At 36.8% G+C, this 24788-nt stretch overlaps 1 protein-coding gene across 1 annotated transcript in view; it reads left to right on the forward strand.

Annotated features, from left to right (window-relative positions):
- The first annotated feature begins 8995 nt into the window (after positions 1 to 8995).
- The window catches only part of MYO3B (myosin IIIB), a 170196-nt gene continuing 154403 nt past the window's right edge, over positions 8996 to 24788 (forward strand). Inside the window, exons 1-6 of the mRNA XM_059852361.1 lie at positions 8996 to 9015; positions 10272 to 10455; positions 11883 to 12017; positions 15083 to 15187; positions 15449 to 15548; positions 19074 to 19150. Of these exons, the coding sequence (XP_059708344.1) occupies positions 8996 to 9015; positions 10272 to 10455; positions 11883 to 12017; positions 15083 to 15187; positions 15449 to 15548; positions 19074 to 19150 (621 nt within the window). The remainder of the gene's footprint in view (positions 9016 to 10271; positions 10456 to 11882; positions 12018 to 15082; positions 15188 to 15448; positions 15549 to 19073; positions 19151 to 24788) is intronic.

Consider the following 24788-nt stretch of genomic DNA (forward strand, 5'->3'; position numbering starts at 1 on the left):
ATGTCTGTGTAGGTGACACCTTTCAATGTTGGAAGGTACTAGTTTGTCCAATTTGTAAATAGAACCTGAAGCATATATAAAATATGATTTCTGCATTACAGGAGGTGAGTACTAGTCAAGAGTTCTCTGAACTCTTAGGATTGTATTTGAAATGTAGGCTCTATTTGTAATGCTGTCTTGTAAAAGGAGCATCCTCATTGCACCACATCACTCACACTATATAAAGATATCCTTCTTAATTGGATCATGTCAGTTTCTGTTTTGCTCATCTTGCTTTTGCAAGATGGTGCTTCAAACTTGTTCTTTTAGCAAATACTCCCTGCTTAAACAGTAAATTAGGAACTAGGGCTATTTGCAAAGGGTATCTGTACTAGAGGGGAAATGACCCACTGTCATAGGAAGTGATAGAAAATGGCTGAAGGTGAAACATTGTTAACTATGTAATACAGTAGATCCTGTTTCATATTGTCTGTGCAATCTAATCTACTTTTAGTCTTCCTTAACTGATATCTCGGGTCAGTACTGCTTGTGGTGACATACAACTATTTTATCTCTTCTCTTTTTCTGGTTTTTTAAATGGTATCACAAAATGTTTTTCTCTTTTGAGTTCTGAAACTTTACAGTACTGAACACAGAGCTGTTACATAAACTGAACAGTATGTATAAAAGAAAACTAAATAGCTGTTAATGAACTGCTAAAGGCTGATTATTCTAGGTCATAGTTACTGTACCCAGTGTGAGATACAGCATTCTTACCTGTCATATTTTCTCTTTGTAAATTAAGTTCAGAAATTCTCTTAAGTTTCTTCCAGACCATCTGCAGCAACCCAAGAGTTAATCTGGGGGAGAGGCTAGCTTGGTACTTTATTCTGTGTTTAAATTCTATTCTGAAAGTTAATGGACAATTTTGTTGTTATTAAATTGTTTCTCTTCAAGATCTCAGCTCTTGGAGGCATTAATCTTCTTCAAATCCCCTGAATCAGTAGGAATTGAAATTGATTAGTGCTCCTCAGTGTGAAATAGCTGACAGGAGCAAGCTCTGAGAATTTTTGCTCTTGTTGGTATTGGCATCTATTGTTTCTCCTGGGGTGCTTGTATCTTTTCACTTAATGGGTTAGCTGAGTATTTTGGTGATGTGTTTTTGTGCTAGAGCACATCAGGCCTAAATGTCAATTGTGTAGACTTGTGTGATAAAGATAAATCAGATCTTTCTTATTGATGACCATATATCAGAATGTGTAGTAAAGTGGACCAAGGTCTAAATTACTCTTTGAATTTATAAGGCCAGACATTGTACTGGATTACTATCTGAGAGACCTGGAATATTGCAGAAATATTATTTGGTATTCCCAGTGTAGAAATGCATAAGCCAGGAAGATAAGAAAAGGTCCACCAGTCAGTATGTTAAGACATTATTCTTCTTGCTTTATGTTAATATTAACAAGTGGTAAGGTCTCTTCCAGGTTCAGATCAGAAAAAAAAAAGTTATTTTTGTTACTCCCTGTAGAATAAAGCATTATTTAATAACATACACAGGTATAACAGCTCTGAGCTGCTTCTGTGTTTATCACACTCTGTCTTTTTTTACCTGTACCCCCAAAATCCTAACTGATTTTCAAGTTCACTGTGAGCAGCAGTGCATACTGGCATTTTCCAGCTACCTTTAGACAGTCACAGAATCACAGAATATGCTGAGTTGGAAGGGACCCACAAGGATCATTGTGTCCAGCTCCTGGCCCTCCAAAGCACTATCCCCAAGAGTCACACCATGTGCCTGAGAGCATTGTCCAAATGCTTCTTGTACTCTGTCAGGCTTGGTGCTGTGACCAGTTCCACAGGGAGCCTGACCACCCGTTAGGTGAAAGACCTTTTCCTGATGTCCAACCTAAACCTCTCCTGGCACAACTTCAGGCCGTTCCCTTGGGTCCTGTCCCTGGTCACCAAGAGATGAGATCAGTGCTGCCCCTCCTCTTCCCCTCACAAGGAAGTTGTAGACCTGTGGTGAGGTCTCCCCTCAGTCTCTGTTCTCCAGGCTGAACAGGCCATGTGATCTCAGCTGCTCCTCATACAGCTCCCCTTCTAGGCCTTCACCATCTTCATTGGGCTTCTTTGGACATTTCTATAGTTTAATACCTTACATTGTGGTGCCCAAAACTGCCCCCAGCACTCAAGGTGAGGCCGCCCCAGAGCAGAGCAGAGTGGGACAATCCCTCCCTTGCCTGGCTGACAATGCTGTGCCTGATGCCCCCAGGACACACCTGACTGTCTGGGCTGCCAGGGCACTGCTGACTCACATCCAGCTTGCCAGTGACCAGGACCCCCAGGTCCCTCTCTGTGGCACTACTCTCCAGCACCTCGTTCCTCAGTCTGTCCGTACATCCAGGGTTGCCCAATCCCAGGTGCAGAACCTGGCACTTTCCCTTGCTGAACTTTATATGGTTGGTGATTGCCCAGCCCTCTAATTTGTTGATGTCTCTCTGCAGGGCCTCCCTGCCTTTGAGGGAGTCAGCAGCTCTTCCCAGTTTTGTATCAACTGCAAACTTGCTTAGTATCCCAGTCCTGCCTCTTGTCTGGGAAGATGTCAAGCCAATTGCTTTGTGGTTTTGCCTTGGTCTTTGTTACAGAATTCAACATACATGGCCATAGGCCCAGAAAGCATAACCCAAATAATACATTTATAATTTATTAAACTTAATTCTATAGAGGTTCTTCTGATAACTGCTCCTTGAAGATAGCAGCTAAAATACGTTTAAAATAATGGATTCTATCTCATATGCCTATTATTATTTTTGAAGCCCGTTAGAGGAGAGAAATTATGCAAATTGGTGTCACGCTAGGCTACTGCACACAAGCTGGTAATGCATAACAACTAGCTCACTGATGAAAATGCTTCATCTTAAGCAAGAAGTCATTGTCAGCGCTAAGAAAGATTCTGCATATCATGATTAATAGTTTATTATTATTTTTATGGATAAAAGAGGGTATCTCTTCTTATTAAAATCTGCATTAGAATAAAACTGCTGTAAAATAAATACTGGAGAATTATGGTGATGAATTATGATTGATTGCATTATACAATTAAGGTATATTGTGAAACAATAGGAAGATCCCTTCAAAATATTAAGTAGTTATTACTCACTCTATGTGAATGACATAGTGGCTTTAATTCTGCAGCTCCTGCTTGTAGAAGACTTGATAAATAGATCAAGCTCAGTGTCAATTAGTGTCACAACGATCTTTAGCATTAATGAAGCGAAGCTGCTAGGATTTAACCAACTTATTTGTAGCTCCATTACTGCATCTTAAGCTAACAGATACTACACAAACTACTGTTGTCTAATACTGGGCATGAAAACCAGTACATGGAGCATACAGTTCTATGCAGCACTGGCTGAAATAAGTTCTCCCTGTGAGGAAGCTATCTTGGTGCTGAAGAATTCTGATATGCTTAGCAGGACAGAAATCCAATATAAGATAAGCTGGTTTCAGAAAATAGGTCACTCATGTAAAGTTGCAGTTATTTTCTTCCAAAGTTTATCCTACATCTGTCTTAGATTTCTTCTTCCTCTTCTGTACACAAAGCTTTTCAAACTTTCTGAGTAAGACTACAGTGAAGAGTCTGGTTTTGGTCTGTGGGTCACCATTCTGTTGCAGCACTTCATCCTTCCATTTTAACACTAACATATGCATTTTGCTTGCCCTGTTAAATGTCTACCAAAGGAGGCGGAGAAAACCTTCTCAGGCATTGATTTTTCACACATGGGGAGTGTAGCTGGTAGCCACCTGATCTGCCACCTGCAGTTTATAACTGAATGGGGTCATGGGATTATAAACTTTGTTTTAGTGCTTAGTTCACAGCCTGAGGTGAAACTGATGTGTTAGATGTTAGTAATTTGTAACTGCTTTAGTGTATTTAGCTTGTTGGAATTCTATTTCAATAGCTAATGAAATAGCATTTCTGCAATAGGAACACCACTGATCAGAATTGATTATTTGTACTGTTCTTCTTAACAGGCTTTCAGATATTTGGATCTGGTCTTGGAAAATAATTTCTGCTTAATAATGTTTAATTTAATAGTAATGCTAACTGACTAGATACAGGATTTAATTCAGCATCAGGTCCTTGGAACTGATAAATTAGCAGTCAAATAAACATAATGTATTGTAGCTCTGTGTGAATGATCAGGGACTTTATTTTCAGTGGTACTCAAAATTTCAATGGAAGTTTTTGTTGATTTCTGTTTTGTGACTCAGCAATGGAGTCAGGTGTGCCTCCTGATCTGACACAGTCCTGCTGAAAAGACTGAAAATGCACACTCAGTCAGAAGATTGCAGGGGAGCTGGTCAGGGCCAAAGCTGTGCTTGACTTTCACCTTTATGCATCCTGGATCTGTTGTTTATGAAACTGGCTGATCAGAATAATGTATTCTACCCCTTGCCCTGAGTAGTTTGATTTATGTGGACAATACAAAAATGATCAAACATTATTGGGCAAAGGTTAATGTTGTTCTCATAAATATCAGGGTCTAACATGAGTTTACTTACAAACATTTGTAATGCAACACATTATTATGCAGTGAATCTAAATGAAAACATGCACTGGATTGTCTGGACTAGGCACATATATCTTTCCTACCATACATTTTCCAGGATCAATGAAGAGTTTTCTGGTTTAGATTCAAATATTTGATCCAAAAATTTGAGTTAAGGTTATGATCTTAGAAGTACCTTCAGTTCAGAACTGATTTAGGAGTGGTGGTGTGAAATTTTTACCGTTTGACTAGAGTGTTCTTTGTTCTCTTTATTTCTAGAGAACAAGGTGACATTTCGATTTCTGTGCCATGATGGTCAGTACTGGTTTTGTGGTCAGGTTATTATGGTTGATACTAGGAATGTGATGAACTGGAAGCATAGACAAGACAAGGGAGCAAATAATCACAATGCTTTCATCAGAGCTGGCATCCAGACACAATCCATTGCCACTGGTTATCACTCAGCTCTGGCCCTGTGGCTAATACTGCAAGTCTAAAAGCCTGGAGTATCTAGTCCATCCATACAAAGGAACCAAAAGAAAAGAAAATAATGAAGATGCTCCTGAATTTAAAGGACTTTATGTAGACAAAGAGAGTGTATGTAAGCACAAATAATAAAAACTTTAGTTAGAATATGTGGAAAGAGAGAACATGTTTCCCTCTTATGTTCTGTTTCCTGTTTGAACACCCAGAGTTGATTTCATGGCTTGTATATTTAAGTGAGCCTTGTTCTGTGAATTGAACTTAGCTGGAGTGTTCTCAGGGATATACCTTTCATCTATAAATAACAGCAGTTCTGTTCTGGTTGTCTTGTTTTGTACCTTATGTTTGCCTAGTGAAAATATGTGATCAGCTAAAGTATGGTTCTTTTTTTGTTTGTAAGTTTTATAGCATCAATAATAGCTTTTGAACATGCTTTTATCCTTTTCCTTCATCTTCTTCCATCACTAACTTTCATCTCAAATAAACTATCCACAGCACATTCTGCAGTCTATCTTTCTGGGTCCCACCGAGAACAGTTATAGGATGGTGTCTTGATAGATTTGGTTTTTTTGTATGCTTCATTTCAAGATATTGACATTCTCTTTGTTTTAACTTAGCCAGTTAGAAATAGCAGTAGGAGAGTAGCAGAGGATGCTGTTCTGACTATTGATTTTCTTGTGCCTTTTGTTGGTTCATTAATTCCTCTAACAATTACTTCTGAGGTAGCTGTCTGTGTGTGACCACTACTAGCCAGCAGAATAGGGTCTGTCATGGCTAGGTGAGGCTGTAGCTAATAATGTCAACTTTACCTTCTGAATTCTTCTACCAAGGAGCTAAAATTTAGTGTCCTGGGACCAATACTGAGTTATTTACTAATAGTGAAATTCCCTCCTTTTGAACATGTCATTCTTACTCTTCCACAATGCATGTAAATGCCAGAAGTGCATAAGCCAGCTGTTTCACGAGAGAGACAGGAGGGCTAAGACAAATGGAATATTGCAGAAAGAAGTCCTGTCCGTGCATTATTTGTAGGGAAGCAGTATTTTCACTGCTTTCACTAGTATTGGCTGGTATTGCTATCATGTCCCTACCAGCTATAAGAGAACTCAAAACTGTCTAGTACTGTGTATCATGATTGTTAGAAAGCACCAGGCTGAAGTGAGACTCTTAGTAATTCTAAAATCTCTACAGATAATGCATCTTGCCGTAAGCTAGAAGAGGGTGCATTTTGGAATGCAGAAGGGAATCACTGTTGTGAGTAGGAGTTGAGTGAAGCAGTAGTAAAAATAGAACAAGAATTGTAAAGCTGTTTCTCTGGCTTATGAGCCCCTTTTCTTCCTATAATTTTTGAGGAAGAGAGCTGCAATAATAAACTTGTGAGAAGTTGCTGATTTTATTTCAGTTGTAATTATTTCATTAACAATATCTGTATGTTCTATATAGAGTTTGGATTTTTTTTGTTTTGTTTTCACAACCTAGGCTAGTATCACAGTAGAACTTCTGGGACACCATGTATTTTTCCAGATGGCTTTTCTGACGCTGTTTAGAGCCATGGAATGCAGTTGAAAGGCTGTGGTTCACAGATGGAAAAGTGATTTGTGCACTGTCGGTAACCTATACTTCTTTTATGATATCTTATATCTTATATGATATACAGAATACATGTAGTCTGTTAATCATGGGGATACTGTTAAGGGATGATAATATCCAGTCATTGATTCTAATGTAGATCTTCAGGAGAAATATTTTATTCAAAAGTAGAAAAATGTTACTTGCAAATTATTCTGACTGCCATTTAAGTTAATCTGTCATGCCTGGTCTGATTTAATTTGTTCTGACAGTAAAGGTTTACAAAATAGAAGAAGTCAGGTGTTATGAGAGAATCATGAAATTTACTTTGATGGGGAATATCTCTTTTCATGGATAAAAGAAAGAAACTGTGTCAGTGGCTGAAGCCTATTAATAAATATTTGTCTTATCTGTTGTTTGTCTTGGTTGGTCAGCTTTTTCAAGGTTTAAGTTACTATCTCTTAGAAGAAAAAATCATGTTCTTTGTCACTACCAGCCTCAGAGCAGCTTGAGTAGACGCCATCAGGTTGGCCTCATGCTTTCATTCTGTCTTTTCCCAAGTGTGCAAAACAGGGTAGAGTGCTAGGGGTTTGTTGATGGCATGTAGTCCTTCCTCAAATTGCATAAACATGTGCAGTCCCAAATAGCTTTGTGTAATATGTTCCCTAGCCCGTAGAGTTAATTGCCAAAGTGTAATTTTTCAGCATCTGGTGTTGTCTATTTTGCTTGCCTAGAAGAAACAAATTTAACCACTGAGAAGTTTTCTCCAGCTGATGGCAGAAATATTGTAATTGGTAGGTCTCTAATATGTTGAGGCTTCTTCTGGGGAGGGTGCTGCTAAGTTTTTTACAGCTAGAAGCCACTCCTTGTACCTCATTTCAAAGCCCAGAGGTGTGTGACGGAAGTAAAAGTTGCTTCCTAAATAAATTTCAGGTGCAGTATTTTAGTGTTAAGGTCTTCTGAATGTGTGGTTGTTGCAGAAGTGTTTGGGTTCATACATAACTTTTCACTGTATAAATAAAAAGTGAATGGCAGCCTTTGTTATAACAAACATGTTTTAATTTCTGAAGCTTTACAAATCAGGAAATAGAAAAAGAAAAGCACAAACTTACTTCACAACTTCAGCCATTCCCCATAAGGTTTACATTTTGTGGTGGTTTCAGGTTTTTTAAATCCAGATTTTACATTATTGAAGATATAGCAGGTACTGTTCTTTTGCTTTTTCAAACTAAAATAATGATTTCAGTTGTAGGAAGGCAATGCTGTCATAGATGCAAAAGGTACTTTTACTGATGACAGGTGTAGAGCCTTATTTCGATAGGTATTACTTGTCTTCAAGAGGAGTTTGTTTTGGTTTAAACAGGCTTATGGTACAAATTTCACATCTCTGATTCCAAGTAATGCATAAATATGCCATCTGTAAATACTGCCATGTTATCACAATGCACTAAAATGCTCACCAGAATTTTTCTTCAGTCATCCATCATGGCTTCATCTGTAAAAAATTTGCATTAGATTTTATTTTGCCAACATTGTCTTCTGGTACAAAGAAATGTTAATGTAAATGAAATGTTTGTAAATGAAATGTTTGGATACACCACTTTAAGGGTTATAATTTTCAGAACAAGAGCAGGCAGTGGCATTAGATTTTTTTTTTTTTTAAGGAAATATGTTTTTATCCACAACAATTGCTTAGAGGGACACCTCGTAATATTGTGTTGGTACAAAGAGTGCCATGCATAATTTTCTGGCAAATCTGTGTGATGGGGTAGTTGTTATAGTTACAGAGACCTTAATGTCAGTCTGTCTTTGTTTTCCTTGTAAGGTTGTATCAAATCTATTTCCAGTCTATTCTCTGTTAGTTTGCACATGAATGTCTTTAGCATTTTACTTAAAGCATTAAAACCTTGTGTTCAATACATTGTTGCATTGGGTTTTTTTGGGAGGCGCAACTGTTCCCGTGTTTGTATTCTCCACCACACCCACCCTGCAAGCAAACCTTCTTCTTGAGGTTGGTTTATCAGGAGCTCCATATCTGTAGCTGCTGTTTCAGTGCATGAAGTACAGTCTGTTCACTGATTTCAGAGAAGTCTTTCATCTCACCTCCTTCTCTGTTAATGTACTAAGTTTATGTGTTCAGAATACTGTTCTGTATTTGCAGCATGCTGGATTGGATCAAATATTGAGGAACTGTCCTCATAACTTACATTATTATAGCAGATAGATGATATTAACTCTGGCTTTTTTTTTTTTTTTTTTTTTTTTAAACTCACTCCCCTATTTTTTCTTCTTTTTTTTGGCCTTCTTTTGGTGAAGAGACCAAAGCAATTTCATACATTATTTGGCACCAGCTTTGGTGCAAATACAGGTTTACCAAGGAGGGAAAGAGAGGTTTTCTCTGGTTATCGCTGATGCTAGAAATGGTGAAGAGGTAAGACAGCAAGTGTTAAAAATTATTTCATGTGGATCTGCAGCTGTCAGGTGTGCTTAGAAAAAAATGGCTCAAACCTGAAAGTGTAAGTTTATGTTTGAGGTGCTTGTTTATCCATCTCCAAAAACTGAGAACTTTGCAGTCAGTGATGGTGTTGCCTTCCGTTGCCTTTGTCACAGTCACACTCTAATGATTGGACACACTTGGACTTTACATCTCCTGGTTAAGCACACAGATAGCTAAAATACATACTGACAGCCACCAAATGGGCAAAAAACTCTCTTTCTCAGAGAAACCATCAACCAGTGAGCTTCCCTAATAATGATTAATATGGGAAAGTTAAGTTAATACCATCTTAAATTTAACCTTTCCTTTCTATAATTCTGGTTCAGGGACAAGGTGAACTACTACTACTTTACATGGAATCCTAAAATTGTCATGATATTGTCATTTTCCTAATCACCAGAACTTACCATATATGTAATTCCAGGGTGAAAAGGCACCCTTTGCATAGGCTGCAGTGGTCCATTTGCTGCAGGATCGACTCAGGAGTATCTGGGGAAACAAGTGCCCTCACCTGAAGATCTTCTGACGTGTTTAGCCAGTGTAACAGACCATAACACACTCTGACTGACATACAGAGAGAGAGCCAAGTGCAGCTGTTGAGAAGCAACCCAACAGTGATAGATCACCCCAATGATGTACCTGTTGCTCATTTTCAAGTCAGCTTGTATTTTGATACCAACCAGCCCAGTCTTAACTTTTGTTAGCTGTATGTAGCCCTGCTGTATATATATCAGATATAATGAGACTATACCTACTGAATGCCTGTCTGGCAATCTCCAGGATGCATTACATAAATTTTTGGAAAAATCCTGACATAGCTTTTTAAAACCAGAAAGAGGACCTCATTTCATGAGCTGTGTTAATTCAGTTGTGTAAAATGACCATTAAAAGAGTGTGCAGTAGAGGGAAGGGTAGATTTTGTTAGAACTTGTTAAAATGTGTTTAGAATGGTGCTGCATATAGGACAATGTTTGAAGCAAATAATACACTAAAGTAAGGAAAGAGAAGCGGTCTCCAGTTTTCTTTCCATTGAGTGATCTTACATTTCTGTCTGGTTTTCATTTGTGATTTGATCTGTATTTCTTCTTAAATTAGGACAATATTTGATTTCTTTATCATAAGATGCCTTCTTTAGTAGTACCAAGTTACTTAGGGCTTCCCACTGTATGTATGTCTGCTTTATTTTCCAGGAAGCCATTGTATGGATTGTTTCAATATAATTCCAGTATGATTGGACTAGAATCATTAGCTGATCCCTCAGATACCTGGGAAATTATAGAGACTATTGGGAAAGGCACTTATGGTAAAGTCTATAAGGTTGCTAATAAGAAAGATGGAAGCTTGGCAGCAGTAAAGATTCTGGATCCTGTCAGTGTAAGTAAAAAATGTTAAACTGTAACTTCAATGTTAATTTAAAAGAATTCTTAAACTTGAAAAGTAAATGAAATGTGTAAGATATTGAGAACATCCAGAAGGGAACAATTTTACAGAATGCATTTACAGAAAGAGTTTAGTACCAGCAACTGAATGACAACTTAGAATTTCATCATCTTATCTGAGGACAGCATTTGCCTAGTTTCTGTTTTAGATCTGTGTAATTCTTCTGCTACAAATTTAGTTATCTTTGCTTGGAGCATGCAAATCATGAGAAGGCACGGAGGCATTCCTCACAGGGCCCACTGCAGCAGGGAAAATACAAGATGCAGTTAACTTTGATGTTCTTGTTTTATTCTGTGTACTCCCTAAAAGAATTAATTTTCACATCATAGAAACACTGTGAACTTTAGAATATTTTAGAGTTACCTTTTATAAGCAGATAATAATGTGAGGCAATAATAAAAAGAGAAGCGGACATCCCAGATCCTCAGAGGTAGTTCTGTGCCAGCTCTGGTTTTAGTGGGTATTAGATGCCTAGCTTCCCATGAGAACCAAGGCCCTAGTTTTCATGGAAAATTTAATTGTTCAGGTTGGATCAAGCTGGAGTTTGATCATGACGGCTGGGCTAAAATATTGGATAAAAAATATTTTGTTTCTGTCATCAACCACTACTGAAATTCATTGTGGTTTTCTCTTCTATGGATCTGATGAGGAAGGCACAGGCTTAAATTTTCTAATAGCCAAGTCTGTGCAGAAATGAGGAAAGTTTGAGCACTTAAGCACTGTTCTGAGTTGTGGCCTGTGTGCTGGTATAAACATTATTTTGTAATTGCCACATTCTTTCATTAACAAGTACCTAATAACCTTTTCTTATTTCATGGGTGGTTGTTTTGTCTCCCTTTGATTGTTTCTGGTGTATGTCTTTCGTCATAAGACATATTTGGTTTTAATGATGGCTCCTTTGAGGCTTAGTGAAATGGTTCTCTGTTTAGTACTATCTGATGACCATAGAAAAAGGAATAAATCAAAGGTACATGTATTTACATTTAGCTCACATGTTAAAAACATGCATGATTAAAACAGGTTAAAAGTAATGCATGCGTAAATTTCTTACCTAGACAACTGAGCAGAGTTAATTGTAATTTTTAATTTTCTTTTTAAGTATATTATGTACAGAAAGAATTCCTGAAGAAAAACTGCTTGATTTACACAGGCTTCAATTCGTTACATATAAGAAGAGCACAAGTAACACAATTCTATATGCATTAAATGTCCAGTATAGTGTACTTTTAGCTGCATTAAAGTAAAACTCTTTAAAAGTACAAACTAAGAAAAGTTAGTTCTTTTTATCCGTGAGAGTTTGTTCTTGCTTTATTTGGAGTCACTGTCTTTATATGTTCTGTATGTTTGTGTTTTTTATTTAGGATGTAGATGAAGAAATTGAAGCTGAATATAATATTTTGCAGTTTCTTCCCAATCATCCTAATGTTGTTAGATTTTATGGAATGTTTTACAAAGCAGATCAATATGTGGGAGGACAGCTCTGGCTAGTACTTGAGGTAAAAACATTTTGACAATATTACTTCTTACCGTAGCATATGTGGTTGGATTTTTGTTTGTTATTGCTAAAAGAGTCACAGGCTTTCATGATTTTCTGATAGATGATATGTTGTAGCCTACTGTTGAAAATCACATCCAAACTTCAAAATATGTTTACTAGGAAATGGTCTTGAATTTAATTTCTGTTTGAATTGCTGAAATTCTGTCTGAATTTGGAGACATTCTGTCTCCAAAATAAGCAGCTTTTTTTTTTTTTTTCTTTTTAGAGGAAATATTAGATAAGACATTTATTTAAACTTTTTGGAGAACTCAAGCATTGGAGGGGAATGCAAACGATGATGAAGTAGTGTTGCTGAGGGTAGTTAACAAAGAAGCTGCCTACTGCAAAAGTGAACAGAGAAAGTGTAATGGGAAAGTTTGTTTTATGATAGTTTTAAACTAGGGGCTGGTTATTGTTAAAAACTTAGGAACAGAAATGCCTTCTATTCACTCTTCTTGTTCAGTGCCATTCAGTACTCTTACAATATCAAATGTATATTGGTGGTCTTGTTTCCACCAAAGTTAAGTGACTGCCAAAGGTGGTTGTAAAATGAGGATTTCTTTCCAGGCTTGATTCATGCAGAGCTCTGCACAGGCAAACCATTCAAGCATTTCTTTCTTTCATAACTAGACTGCCAAAAGCTAGGATTCACTTTTTAATTATTGATTGTTTTAAAAATTCCACTCCCCGTTCTTGAATGGGGAATCTTTATTTCCACTACAAATTGTGGAATCCCAACAGAATATCTAAATTTTATGTACTGGAGCAGTATGTGGCTTGAATGACAACTTTTGAATGTATTTCCTCTTAAATTTCAGTAACTATTGAAAAGTGACCTTAGTATTTTTGATTTGGTGTTGGTTTTTTTGTATGCATGCTGTCTTCGTGTTGAGTTTGGGCTTGGTTTCCTCTGTGTTTTCTTTTTTAATAAAAGAGTCTTGTCTTTAAAGATCCATCAAGTGCCAAATGACAGAATTTTATGAAACAAAACCATCATATACTCTGAAATAAAACTGAATGTAGAATTTGAACAAGTTGTAACTGTGTGTACTTTATCAATAAAGTATGTGCATTTCAGGTGGCTTTTGGTGCACATAATCCAAAGTTTGGAAGAAATTTGACATTATAAAAAATGTGTTTTCCTTATATTGAAGAATTTATGGGACAACCCAAACTATTCCTTGCCTTGGAATTTACCGCATATTTATGCATGCATTACAGTGACTTGTGATATTATAAATTAATGACTCATTTTCAGTAAAAGGGAATATACAAAGTATTCAGACTTTGATCCCTGAGTCTTTGATGAAATACAGTTATTTGATGTGCGACTTCCAAAATTTGTAATAAAAAGGTGGATTTTTTTTTTTTTTTCCTTTAGGCACAGTTTTGCCGTGTTTACTCACTACAAGCAGGAACTTACTTTGATAAATGCTTGTGATGAGGAAGGGTGGCAAAAGTGGACACCTTAAGTATTTTTATGATGATGCAAGTCTTGGACAACTGTAAAGCAAACTTCTCAACTTTTTCATAGAATGTGCATCTCTCCACCTATTAAAGTATTACCATTAAGTGTAAAGTGGTAATGAGGGTTTCAGATTCATTTTGTTCGAGGTCTTTGCTGAGTTTCAAAAATAGTGTCACAGACAGCTGCAGTAGTGTTTGTGGGATATATTTTTGAGTCAGGCATTCGTTTACCATATCCTACAAAACAGCTGTCAGTCTGAATTATTTTTCAGTTGCAACCATCTTGGGTTTTTATTTTTTTTTAAGTTAGGGTATACTTTTATATATTTTATTCGTGGGCTATAGTCTGTCTAAACAGAACATTTAATGCAATGAAAGCGCTACAAAGAAAACTTTAGCTTAATGACTTGTCAGCAAATGGTTAACCATGGGAAGAAAAACATGCAGAACTTATAAGTGTTTTAAGTGATGAAATTATGCTTCAAGGTCCTTTTCCATTAACTCAAACTTCTAGTCTAGTGAAATTTTTTTTTATGCAAGGGAAAGTTAGTAATAAGGTAAGGAAAGTATTAGCATATAACGGAAATTAGTGGTTGAACTGATACACAGTTTTTCATAAAAGCCGTTTGAAAGATGCAAATCTTGAGAGTTTGTATAACTTCATACTATTCTTCTGATTTATGCTGTGGTATTTTAAACTGATAATGTTAAATGAACTTGTGTTGAAATGCATGTGATTCTCTGGCCGGAACATTGGTAATCCTTAAAACCAGCTTAGAGGAGAAAATTCAGCGAAAGAAAGGCAGTCAATTCTCCCATCTATTTTTCTTTTTTGGTCAAACAATTGTGAATATCAAGGTAATTAAAGGAAAGAGAGAGGAGAAAGGATGGATGTCAATACTGGCTTAGAATGGTATGGACATTAAACTTAAGGTGTGGATGAGAACATATTTTCAAAGAGTCTAATTTTATTTTTTTTCCTCCTCTTTTGATATTTAGCAGCCCATTAGTAGAAAATGCTTGCAAGAAGGTGCTTCTCTAGATTAGAATGTTTCTCTGTGGTTGACAGTATATGGCATGAAATCTGAGCATAGAGATATGGCTTCTATCTATTTTATATTGCCTGCCATCAGGAGCATTGATGGAGTGAAAGTTTAAAATGACTAATTTGTTGCTTCGCGGTTATCAAGAGCATCAATCTTTTCTGTCTGGCCTTTGCACAGAAGGATTTTTTTAAAAAGACAATGCATGTATTGTGAAAATACTCAAATAATGTAAATTGGATTTATGAATCCTCTTTGGAAATACAGTCCTGTTCATATTCTTTTTTTTCTTTTTTGTTGTGTTTTATAAATGACACATTATTTTCAGTTTTCTCTTCCCTCCATTTACTCAAGCTGCTGTGTTTTATATTAACATCACCAATAAAAGGAGTTCTGTTGTTCCCAGACTTGTGTTGTAGCACAGTTTTGCATGGTAGGTGTTTATAGAATAAACAAGTATATTGAGTAAATGAGGACTTGCTTTTTTTCACTCCTCACACTCCCCCCTTTCCAGCTGTGCAACGGAGGTTCTGTCACAGAGCTTGTCAAAGGCCTGCTGAAGTGTGGCCGAAGATTGGATGAAGCTATAATCTCATACATCTTATATGGTGCTCTCTTGGTAAGGATGTTCATTGGGCTTGTAATGACAGCACAGGGTGCAATTCACTTTTTGCATACATTCATTTTCCATTTATAGAGTGTGGTAATGTGAACAATATTACATGGGCTGTTATAACAGCAGGGCTTGTATAAAGGCATGTAATGTGGTGGACAGCTGTTTCTGTATAGTGTGCAGATTTTCTTCATTACATTCTCTAATAGCAGGGTAATTGTTTTTAAATAAGGGAATAAACTTATTTTTGTTACTGCTGGTACATAGGGCCTTCAGCATTTACACAATAACCGGATCATTCATCGTGATGTGAAAGGGAACAACATTCTCCTGACAACAGAAGGTGGAGTCAAGCTCGTTGACTTTGGTAATGACCACTTCCCCTTTGTTTTCTTGATACATGCAATTTAGCCGAAGGCGTCTGTTTACTTTCCCCTGGGAAGGCAGAGTGTCACAGCCAGACTTTTTCAGAAGCATACTCAGAATTATTTTAAGAAGGAAAAATGCAAAAGGAATGTGATTACAGCAAGAATAAAACTTCTAACTAAAAATCAGTAATAGAGTTTTAATTTTTAAAAGCTTAAATATAATTTAATAATTTTTCAAAATTCTGAAGCTAGCATTTTATTTATAAAGCTCTTTTGCATTTTAGAAGAAATGTCAGTTTCAGGGCAGTTGTCCTCCTAATTTAAATTTAGATATTCTGTCTTTTGCATATGAAAAGGAAACATTCTTTCTGAAATAGCTTTTGATAGCCTTAAGCATATTTTTTCCCCTCTGAGCAGAAGGCAAAATAGTCCCTTGGGTCCAAAACCCAACATCCATTTAATTAGTGATTATTGCTCTTAGATTTGAGCATTGCCAGTCTGGATATGTCATAAGAAACAAGAGAGAGAAAGGGAGGGAGGGTGGAAGAAAGGCACTTGGCAATAGATTTAAAGTCAGTTCAAATTTTATTCCTTTGAATGGCACTTGGAAAGTAAAAAAAAAAAAAAAACAAACAAAAAACCCCAAACTTTTGTCTCTCAGATGTGTTTGCAAGGGTTGGACGATTTTATTAAAAGTAACAGAAGCAGATCATTAGTAATATGATTTATTAATGAAACCATATAGTGCATAAGGTAATCGCCACTGAAAATAGTGAATGAATGATATGTTTGTTTAGCAGTGCATGAAGGTAAAGAAAAATGTTCACAAAATGAGAGTAGGGTAGAATGATATGTCAAGAAAATCTGCAAAAAATATTTTTTGAAAATCCTAAAATATTAAATTTATGCAGTGGAAAGAAAATTTTGTACTGGTGATGTCATGGTATTATAATTTAACACACATATGTATTGAAGATGCTGAAATAAGTTGTCACATAAGAGATTCCTTAGTATCTTCTAGGGACAAAATTTCATTATTTTGAATTGTAAAGGCAGCAATTAAAATAGTGCTAGGAGAAACGTTTGACCTGAAGCAAAACTTGGAGTGAGTCCCTGACCTAATAGAAGAGAAGAAGATCCCTTCTCATTTGGGGGAATTTTGGCAGTCTAATCTTTGTTTTTACTCCATTATGGGAAAAGTTGGCTTTTCTCCCCAAAGCAAAATGTTTTTATCAGATGTATTAAAGGCCGTAAAGACAGACCAGTGTGCTCTAACCCCAAGTGGCATATTCAAGGAAACTGAGACTCCCAATCTTTCTGGTGTCCCATGGGTGTCTCTGATTCTATACTTAGGTTTCAGGGGTTTTCTCTCACTTTTTTATGTTAGGACAGTAGCACTAGAAAATATGACAGGCTCAGAAAAAAATGAGACTTAAATCTCAAGTTTTCCCTACTGCTTAACAGTTAGGAAATGCCAAGAAATGCCAATATACCCATGGGCTTTCTGACTAAAGCTTTTATTAAGTTGCTCTTTTTCCTGTCTTAGTCCACTGCTATAGCCACAGAACGGTCTCTGGGAATGATTTAGGACTGAGTCACAGGTGATATAGTTTGTAGAACTGTTGCGTCTCATTTTTTGCAGAAAGTAGAAGATAAATAGTGAAATTGCAAGGGATTCAGGAAGAGGAGGGACTCACAGCTGAGGCAGTTGAATGACATCAAATTGGAGATTATTCTTGCTTCTGCTTGTGTTTCTCTGTGATGCTGGAGGGTCACTTACATCAAACTCAGTTCCTCATTTTCCCAATAGTCAGTTTGAAACATCTTGTCCTGCTTTGCAGAAGAACTGTGTGTTCTTGAACTGCAGCTGAGATCTACTATAGCTGTACTTGAGCCTTGTGGAATGCCTGACAATTGAAAGATCTCAGATTAAGTACCCAAACACAGTGGATGCTTTGGATATTTTTAGGTTAATCCCTGGAACTAATAATCCTCTGCCATTTTGTGGGAATGTTAAGTAGATTTGTTGCTTGGTAAGTGGGGAAGGAAATATGTCAAAACAAAAAGAAAATAATCACTTTAAATTTAGTAAAGGATTGGATATATTAAATAAGAAATGAGAATTCAAATCAATGGTGTTAAAAAAATTAAATTATTACCTATTCAGTGAATGTTATGCATTTACTTGAGAGAATCTTGATTTTAAAAAAGCTGCTTCATATTCAAGGCTGTACATATGGATATTAGGTTAGAGAGAGGGTTACACAGATATCTTTAATTGAGGCTTTTCTTTACTGGATGACTTCACAGCTTGTTTTTTCAACATAACACACATTTCTTCCCTCAGCTGCTGTCGACAGCATATTTGAATAAATGATGGTCACAGTAAATTGACCTAAAATGTCTGCAACTTATCATTCATTTATGCTCATGCTCACCCTCTCTCAGCTCTTTGGTATTCAGCGCTGTTTGGAATATCCCTAGATAGCAGCTGTGAATTAAGGTGGCCGAAGAGAGATCATAGTGAAATGAACGGAGGCTTGTTGTCCATGCTGGCTTGTTAACTGTTTCCCAGCGGTACTCACAAAATCACTGAAGACTTGCAATTACACTGAAAAATTAAAAACAAATATAAAATTGAATGTTGGAATCAGAAATCAAACAACTTATGAGTCTAATTTTTTTATTTATTGGCAGCAGTCAATGCGTATTATATGTGCTTCTGCTCATTTTTGTCTCTGGGTAATGCCAAAAGAGCAAACCCCTGTGGCTTTTGTTTTAAAAAAGTGTTAAAGCAAAATGTATTTCTAAGTTCATATTGGCTTTGTGTCACCTCATTGGAATGCTACTGAACTGAACGCATTCAATTATATGTTGACCAGAGCACAGAAGATTTGTTGTCAAAGTTCATTCTGATTTGATAACATTGTTTGCACTCTAGTTCATTCTTTTGTTTTTTTCATTTGTGCTTCAGTAGTCCAGCCCCAGTCAGCAAAGCTCTGAAGCTAATGTTTTGTTTTAAGTATGTGTTTAATTCCCTAAGTACAAGCTGCAGTGTGAACTTGAGCTTCTGACCTTTTCTCATTTGGGAAAGATTTAAGCAGGCACATAAGTCTTTTGTTGAACACAAGCCTCTGCAGGTATGCTAGTGAACAAATTCCCAGTTTGTGATGTTCAGGCAGTACATTTCTGAAACACAAGTTTTAAAGCCAAGTTGTAATTTTAATAGTTGCCATTTATACTTATGAAAACAGCAGAAAGAAATCTGGGATATTTATGTGACAATGGAATTTTAAAGTTTGAATAAAAGTGCTTCAAACTGAGAGTCATTCACAAAAAAAAAATCTCTGATAAACTCTGAAGAAAACAGCAGGCTGAAATCAATCAAATAATTAGCACCTGCTTTGGACAGGCATTCTGCTATTGTGCTCACAGATTTGAGTTTTGTTTTCCAGATACTTGAAATAAACTTACCAAAATGACAGTGAATTTGAAGCCAAGTTTCTTTCTCTGTTTTGTTGCAGGTGTTTCAGCCCAGCTCACCAGCACACGGCTGCGTAGAAACACCTCAGTGGGAACACCCTTTTGGATGGCACCTGAGGTAGGCAGATGTGCCTGTCTGGCTTGTCTCCATTCAGGGCAATACACACTTTGTTGTTACTTCCCCGTGGTAGGAGGGGATCTTTTCTTCCCTCCCTTATGACTGTGTTTCTGCTTTACATCTTGTCCTCTATTCAGTAAAAGTAATACACTATTAGAGTATACAAAATGGATTTCTAATAATCATTATTTTCTTCTCTGTAGTGTTTCCATAAAATTACAGCAAATCTACAAATAAATGAGGGTCCTAAGAATGTTATGACTTTCCAGTCAAATATTGTATGTTTTGGGGTGCTCGTCTGTGATGTAAATACTGGAGGGAGAAGGAGGAATTCCTTCTTTCCAGTCTTGCTATAGTCTTGCACACTGCAAAACCCTGACTGACCTATGTGTTCTTTAACCTTAATCATTAACTGGGGCCTTTAAACTTAGACACATGGGCTAGCATAGATTAAAAAATTGATAAAAATAATATACAGGTAGCTTAGCCCATTTTAAAGTATCTTACTTACATAATTTTACATACTACTATCCAGACATAACCCTTTGTCTTCTAGTGCATGAAGTTCTAAAAAGTTTTAACACACTGTTGAACACAAGTTTGTACTTCACCAAAGTAAAGTTTGTTTAACAATGTGTTTTATCTTTACAAGATAACAATCTTTGCGCTCCCTGCTTTAAGGAGCACAAAGTACTTCTGAAAGATATGGATTATGAAATTTAAAAACAAGAATTAAAACAGGAGTTGTCTGTAAGTTGTTCAGCCTTTGTAACAGTACAAACCTCTTTTCTGTTAAAGGCCATGTGAGTTTTGGGGAAATTGGGATGGAATTTATCTATTACAAATGCACACAGATCTATTTCTGTAGGTTGAAGAGTTAAAAGTATTGTGCAAACATTTCTTTTAAAACATATCATAATTTTTATGCATCTGTTTTTGTTGCTAAGGAAGGCTGATTATAGCTGAGCAGAGAAAATACGCTGCTGTAAGTGGTCTAAAAATGATCTTGCACAGGCTCACAAAGAATGGTTGATATTTCACCATCTCCATAACAACCAGTTTACGTCACAAAGGAGACACAAGATACCTTAGAAACCACTGTGAAAGCATTATTTATGGAATCACCTTGGTTGGAGACATTTCTAAAATGAGACCTCTATGAAATACTTCTCTAGATAATAATGGACATATTATGAAAGATTTTATTGAACATGGATTATAATAGGTTATTTTCATGGTACTGCTTTGCTTGAATAATTGCCATTAAGGGTAGTAATTATACCAAATTTATTTTCCCTGCAATGTTGGAGGTGTTTATTCTCGTGGCAGAAAGCCAAAGAGATAAGCAGATATTTTGGTCTGAAAAATGTTGACTTGAAAGTACAGCACACGTGTAATCAAGGTATGTTATGTACATGGCATATCAAACAGGAACAGGTGTAACTTTGAATTCTTCCCGTTTTGAAAAGATCTGTTGAAAGAACCAGCCCAGTATCATAACCATAGTAACCCAGATTACATTTACATGCCTGTGTGAGACACACCAGGCGTCATAGGTGTGCCAGTCTGCACAACAGCTGTAAGGTGCTTAGATATCCATTATGCTGTTGTTGAAATGGCTTTTAAATGACAGGTTGCATAACATGCTTGCTCAAGTGACTGCAGTTGCTCATATAAATGGCAGGTTTCAAGTGATGCAATTTAATTTATTTCTGGGGAGATCTTTCTGGTATTTTTAAAATATGCGCCCAAATTTTATGTGAAAGATGGAAGATTAGGACTGCAATAAAATGAAAAGAAAATGAAAAGGTATGATTGGGTAACAGTTTATTAGGAAGAGTGTTTTCTAGATGAGATTGTGGTGAGATCAGTAAACACTAGAAAGGCACTTAACTCGGTTTTTTCCACCCATTTACAAAAAATCTTTCTGCCTAAAGGTTTTTGACATAGGATAGAATTTATTTCAAACCCCAAAATATCATAAAATAACTGAACAGGAATGAATGTTACTAATCAGGGAGAAATAAAAAGCATGAAGGGTTTTTTTTTTTAATTGGACTTCATCTACATGTGAAACATAGTTACCTCAGTCAATGCCTAAGGTAATCATGGGATCTCATCTGTCAGTGAGTGAAGAGGGGAGATGAAAAAGCTTGCCTTGGAGGAAGAGATTACAATAGTGTTTCAGAGTAGAATAAAGCTGACAGGAAATATTTTCCAGTGCAAACCCCAAGAAAATAAAACCTGGAGAAGAATGATGCAGGATGTTTAAAGCTGACAGGTAGGAATAACTGTATATAAGCAGGAGAGAAACACAGTGAAAACTGGAATCATTAGATCAACCTGGGTCACAAATGAAGAAATGAAGAATGAATAAAATGAAGAAAACCACATTTTAAGATAAGGTTTGCAAAATATTTCAAAGGGATTATATGCCATGGTACTTGAAATAGCAGAAGCTCATAAGAAAATAGCAGTGTCTGAGGGTGGTGTAAGGAAGGTGTTCAACTCAATGTTCTTACTGGCAGCATTCAAAGTAGCAGCTTAACTGCTTAATATTTGAGTGACTCAAGCATCTTGGCTCCTTTTTTTCTGATGACTCTCAGGCTTGCTTAGCAGTATCAGGACAGAAAAGATCTGTCCTTGAGCATTTGTTTTGAGCAGAGCTGGTGATTCACAAGAATTTTGCTGAAAAATGAAAATACGGGTAAAAATTAGGCTGTAAGGAAGCAACAGAGAATGTGACAAGGATAAGTCAGTTTGAGAGCAGCTTTAAAGTAGACTCACTGAAAATGAATAATTGTTGTTTAACCTAATTAATATGTTTTCATGCTTACAAATGTAGACTCTCAGAAACTGAAACACTGAATACAAGCATTCCAATAAAAGATAAATAGGGCAGGATAGTGTTAGTATGTTTAAAGCTGCCTGTTATCAAACACTTAAGTTACCTAAAATCTGCTTCTATTGTGCTGAAGTAAATTGTGTTATGTGCTAGCAGGATGGATCAGATGTGGAGCTTTTGTACTGAACTGCCTTAACATCTGCGATTTTAAGCATTAACATGCCTTGTTTTCAACTTCCAGTGCACAACTGAACAAAACCTAGTTCAAATAGAATTGCAGATTTCTTTTCCCACACATATGAGCAGATTATCATGATCTAGCTGAAAACTTGACTCTTGAAACAAACTCAGTTAGAATATCACAGAATAACAGGGTTACAGAGTCAAGTAGGTGGAAAAGACCTCTGAGATCATTGAGTCCAGCCTGTAACTAACTATTATGTCAACTAGACCAGGGCACTGAGTGCCACATCCGATCTTTCCTTAAGTACTTCTGGTGATTGTGCCTCCACCACCTCCCTGGGCAGTCCATGTTTAATGTATAGTCACCCTTGCTGTGAAGAAATTCCTCTTAATGACGAACCTAAACCATCCCTGACACAGTTTAAGACTGTGACCTCTTGTCCTGGTTCAGATTGCCTTGAAAAAGAGGCTGACCCCCACCTGGCTACACTCTTCTTCCAGTGAGTTGTAGAGAGTGATGAGCCTCCTCTTCTCCAGGCTAAACACCCCTCGCTCCCTCTGCAGCTCCTCATAAGACTTGTGCTCCACACCCTTCACCACCTTCCCTGCCCTTCTCTGGACCCGTTCCAGCAGGAAGCAATTTAGTATAGTCTTATCTTGTCATATTTCAGCCTATTCTGTTTGTCAGCCTTTTGCTTACATCAGGAGATTCAAGGTAAATTTGCTAAAATTAGCTTTTTGCATATGTACATTTTCACTATACTTTTAATTGCCACCTAAGCAAAGAGTTTTGTGCATGCTGATTTATAATGAACTGTAGGAATCCACCACTTAGTATAAATAGGATATAGATTTCAAGAATGGATATACCCTTATTTTCTGCCTGAAAGCCTTTTGAAAACAGTTGTACAGTGGAAAATTATGCTTATTTTGTGATTAGTAATATTATATATTCTCTAATAAGGAAAGTTTTGAAAATATTTTAATATCTTCTGTGGAAGTATAATAACAATTCTTGTGTAGCTAATGATAAGAGATAGATTATTCAATTAGCTCTTATTACAGTTATTCAATTTTATAGTATTTTTACCTTGTAAATTACAGTACATGAGATACGATTGAAAGCATAATTTAAAAACAAAACCCTCAAACAACTGTCCTCAGAGTAAAACTTCACTGATAGAAACTGCTGCTTTTATAGAACTTGAGTGTATCTGGCATCATGATGAATCAACAGTGAAATATTTGAAAATTCTACACATTTAAGGGGTAAAAATAATAAATGCAATAAATAAATGTTAAAGTTGAAGGTAAGTAGCATTAATAATTTGCCACATAGGTGATACTATATTAAGCCTAGGGTGAAAAGGAATTTCCCTCATGACATACATTATGAAATTACATCCTGTTTTTCGGGAGGTTAAGGTGCTGGGACACTGCAGTGTACTGGCAATTATTTTTAGGAAATACTAGCTGTCCTCTCAAAATGCAGCACTGTGTTTGAGTGAGCGCTGTGCTTCATGTGGACTAGGTGTGGGCATGCCAGAGAGGAACTACGGAAGTGTAAGGGTGGGAAGGCATGGGGGGAAGAGTGGGAACAGTTGCTCTAAATAGATAGGGCAAGACTGCATGGATGAACTGAGGGACATAGAAGTGAAGTGGTTTGCTTAAGAACTTACAGCAGGTCAGTGGCAGAATGTGGGGTAGAATTTAGAGTCTCTAAATGGCTGCACATGGTTGAAATGCCTGTGACTCTGAGATGCCCCCTTCTGAGAGTGACAGGTGATTTTAAAAAAGATTTCTTTTTATGAATACAGATTTTTATTTCTTCAAGGAAATTGCCTTTACTGTCCTGGTTCTTCCCCTGCTTTCTTCTTTTCTGTGACTCTCAAACTGAAGCTTTAACAAATTGCTGTAGTAAGGAGCTATACTGAAGTTGCTTGAAGTCCGTAATGAAAGCAGTGGATTTAGAAGTCTGAAATGGAATACAGAGGTTTCAAACTTTAAAAGACATTACAAACAAGAGAGACAGAGAGCACAGCAGGACAGCACCAGCAAGCTCTCCCTCAAAAGCAGAATTTTGCAGAATGCGTCCCCTCCTCCTTTGCCTCCAGGAGAGCTGACCTCCACCTGGGCTAGCATGGCAAGTGAAAAGTACCTGGCAGCTGGAGGAAACCTCAGGGAGCGTTGCCAGTAGCATTGATGACATAGCTGTAGTCTTGTGAAGGGGTGTGGAGGAGTTGCTTCTTTTTTGTTTCAGCAGCTATGGAGGGGTTGTAAAGCTTTCATGTAGGGTGTTTAAAGATTTAAAAGACAAATCAAAAAAAAAACCAAGCCCAAAACATCAGAGAAAATTAGTTCAATACCATGTGGGTCTGCACTGAGTTGCATACATGAAATATGTTTACTTAGGAGGGTGGAGGGAGGAGAAGGAGCTCTTAGTTTCTGCTTTCTTTGTGAAAGACCATTAGAAAATCTGTGTGAGGTGTGTAGTATATATACTATAGTCAGGAGTACTTCTCTAGATCAGAAGCAAAACATGCCAGTTGTATTATTATGAGTAGTATCGAGTTTGTGATGGTCTCATGGTATAAAAGCAAGATTTCTGTG

The sequence above is a fragment of the Haemorhous mexicanus genome, chromosome 8 (assembly GCF_027477595.1).
Source record: "Haemorhous mexicanus isolate bHaeMex1 chromosome 8, bHaeMex1.pri, whole genome shotgun sequence".
Taxonomy (NCBI): domain Eukaryota; kingdom Metazoa; phylum Chordata; class Aves; order Passeriformes; family Fringillidae; genus Haemorhous; species Haemorhous mexicanus.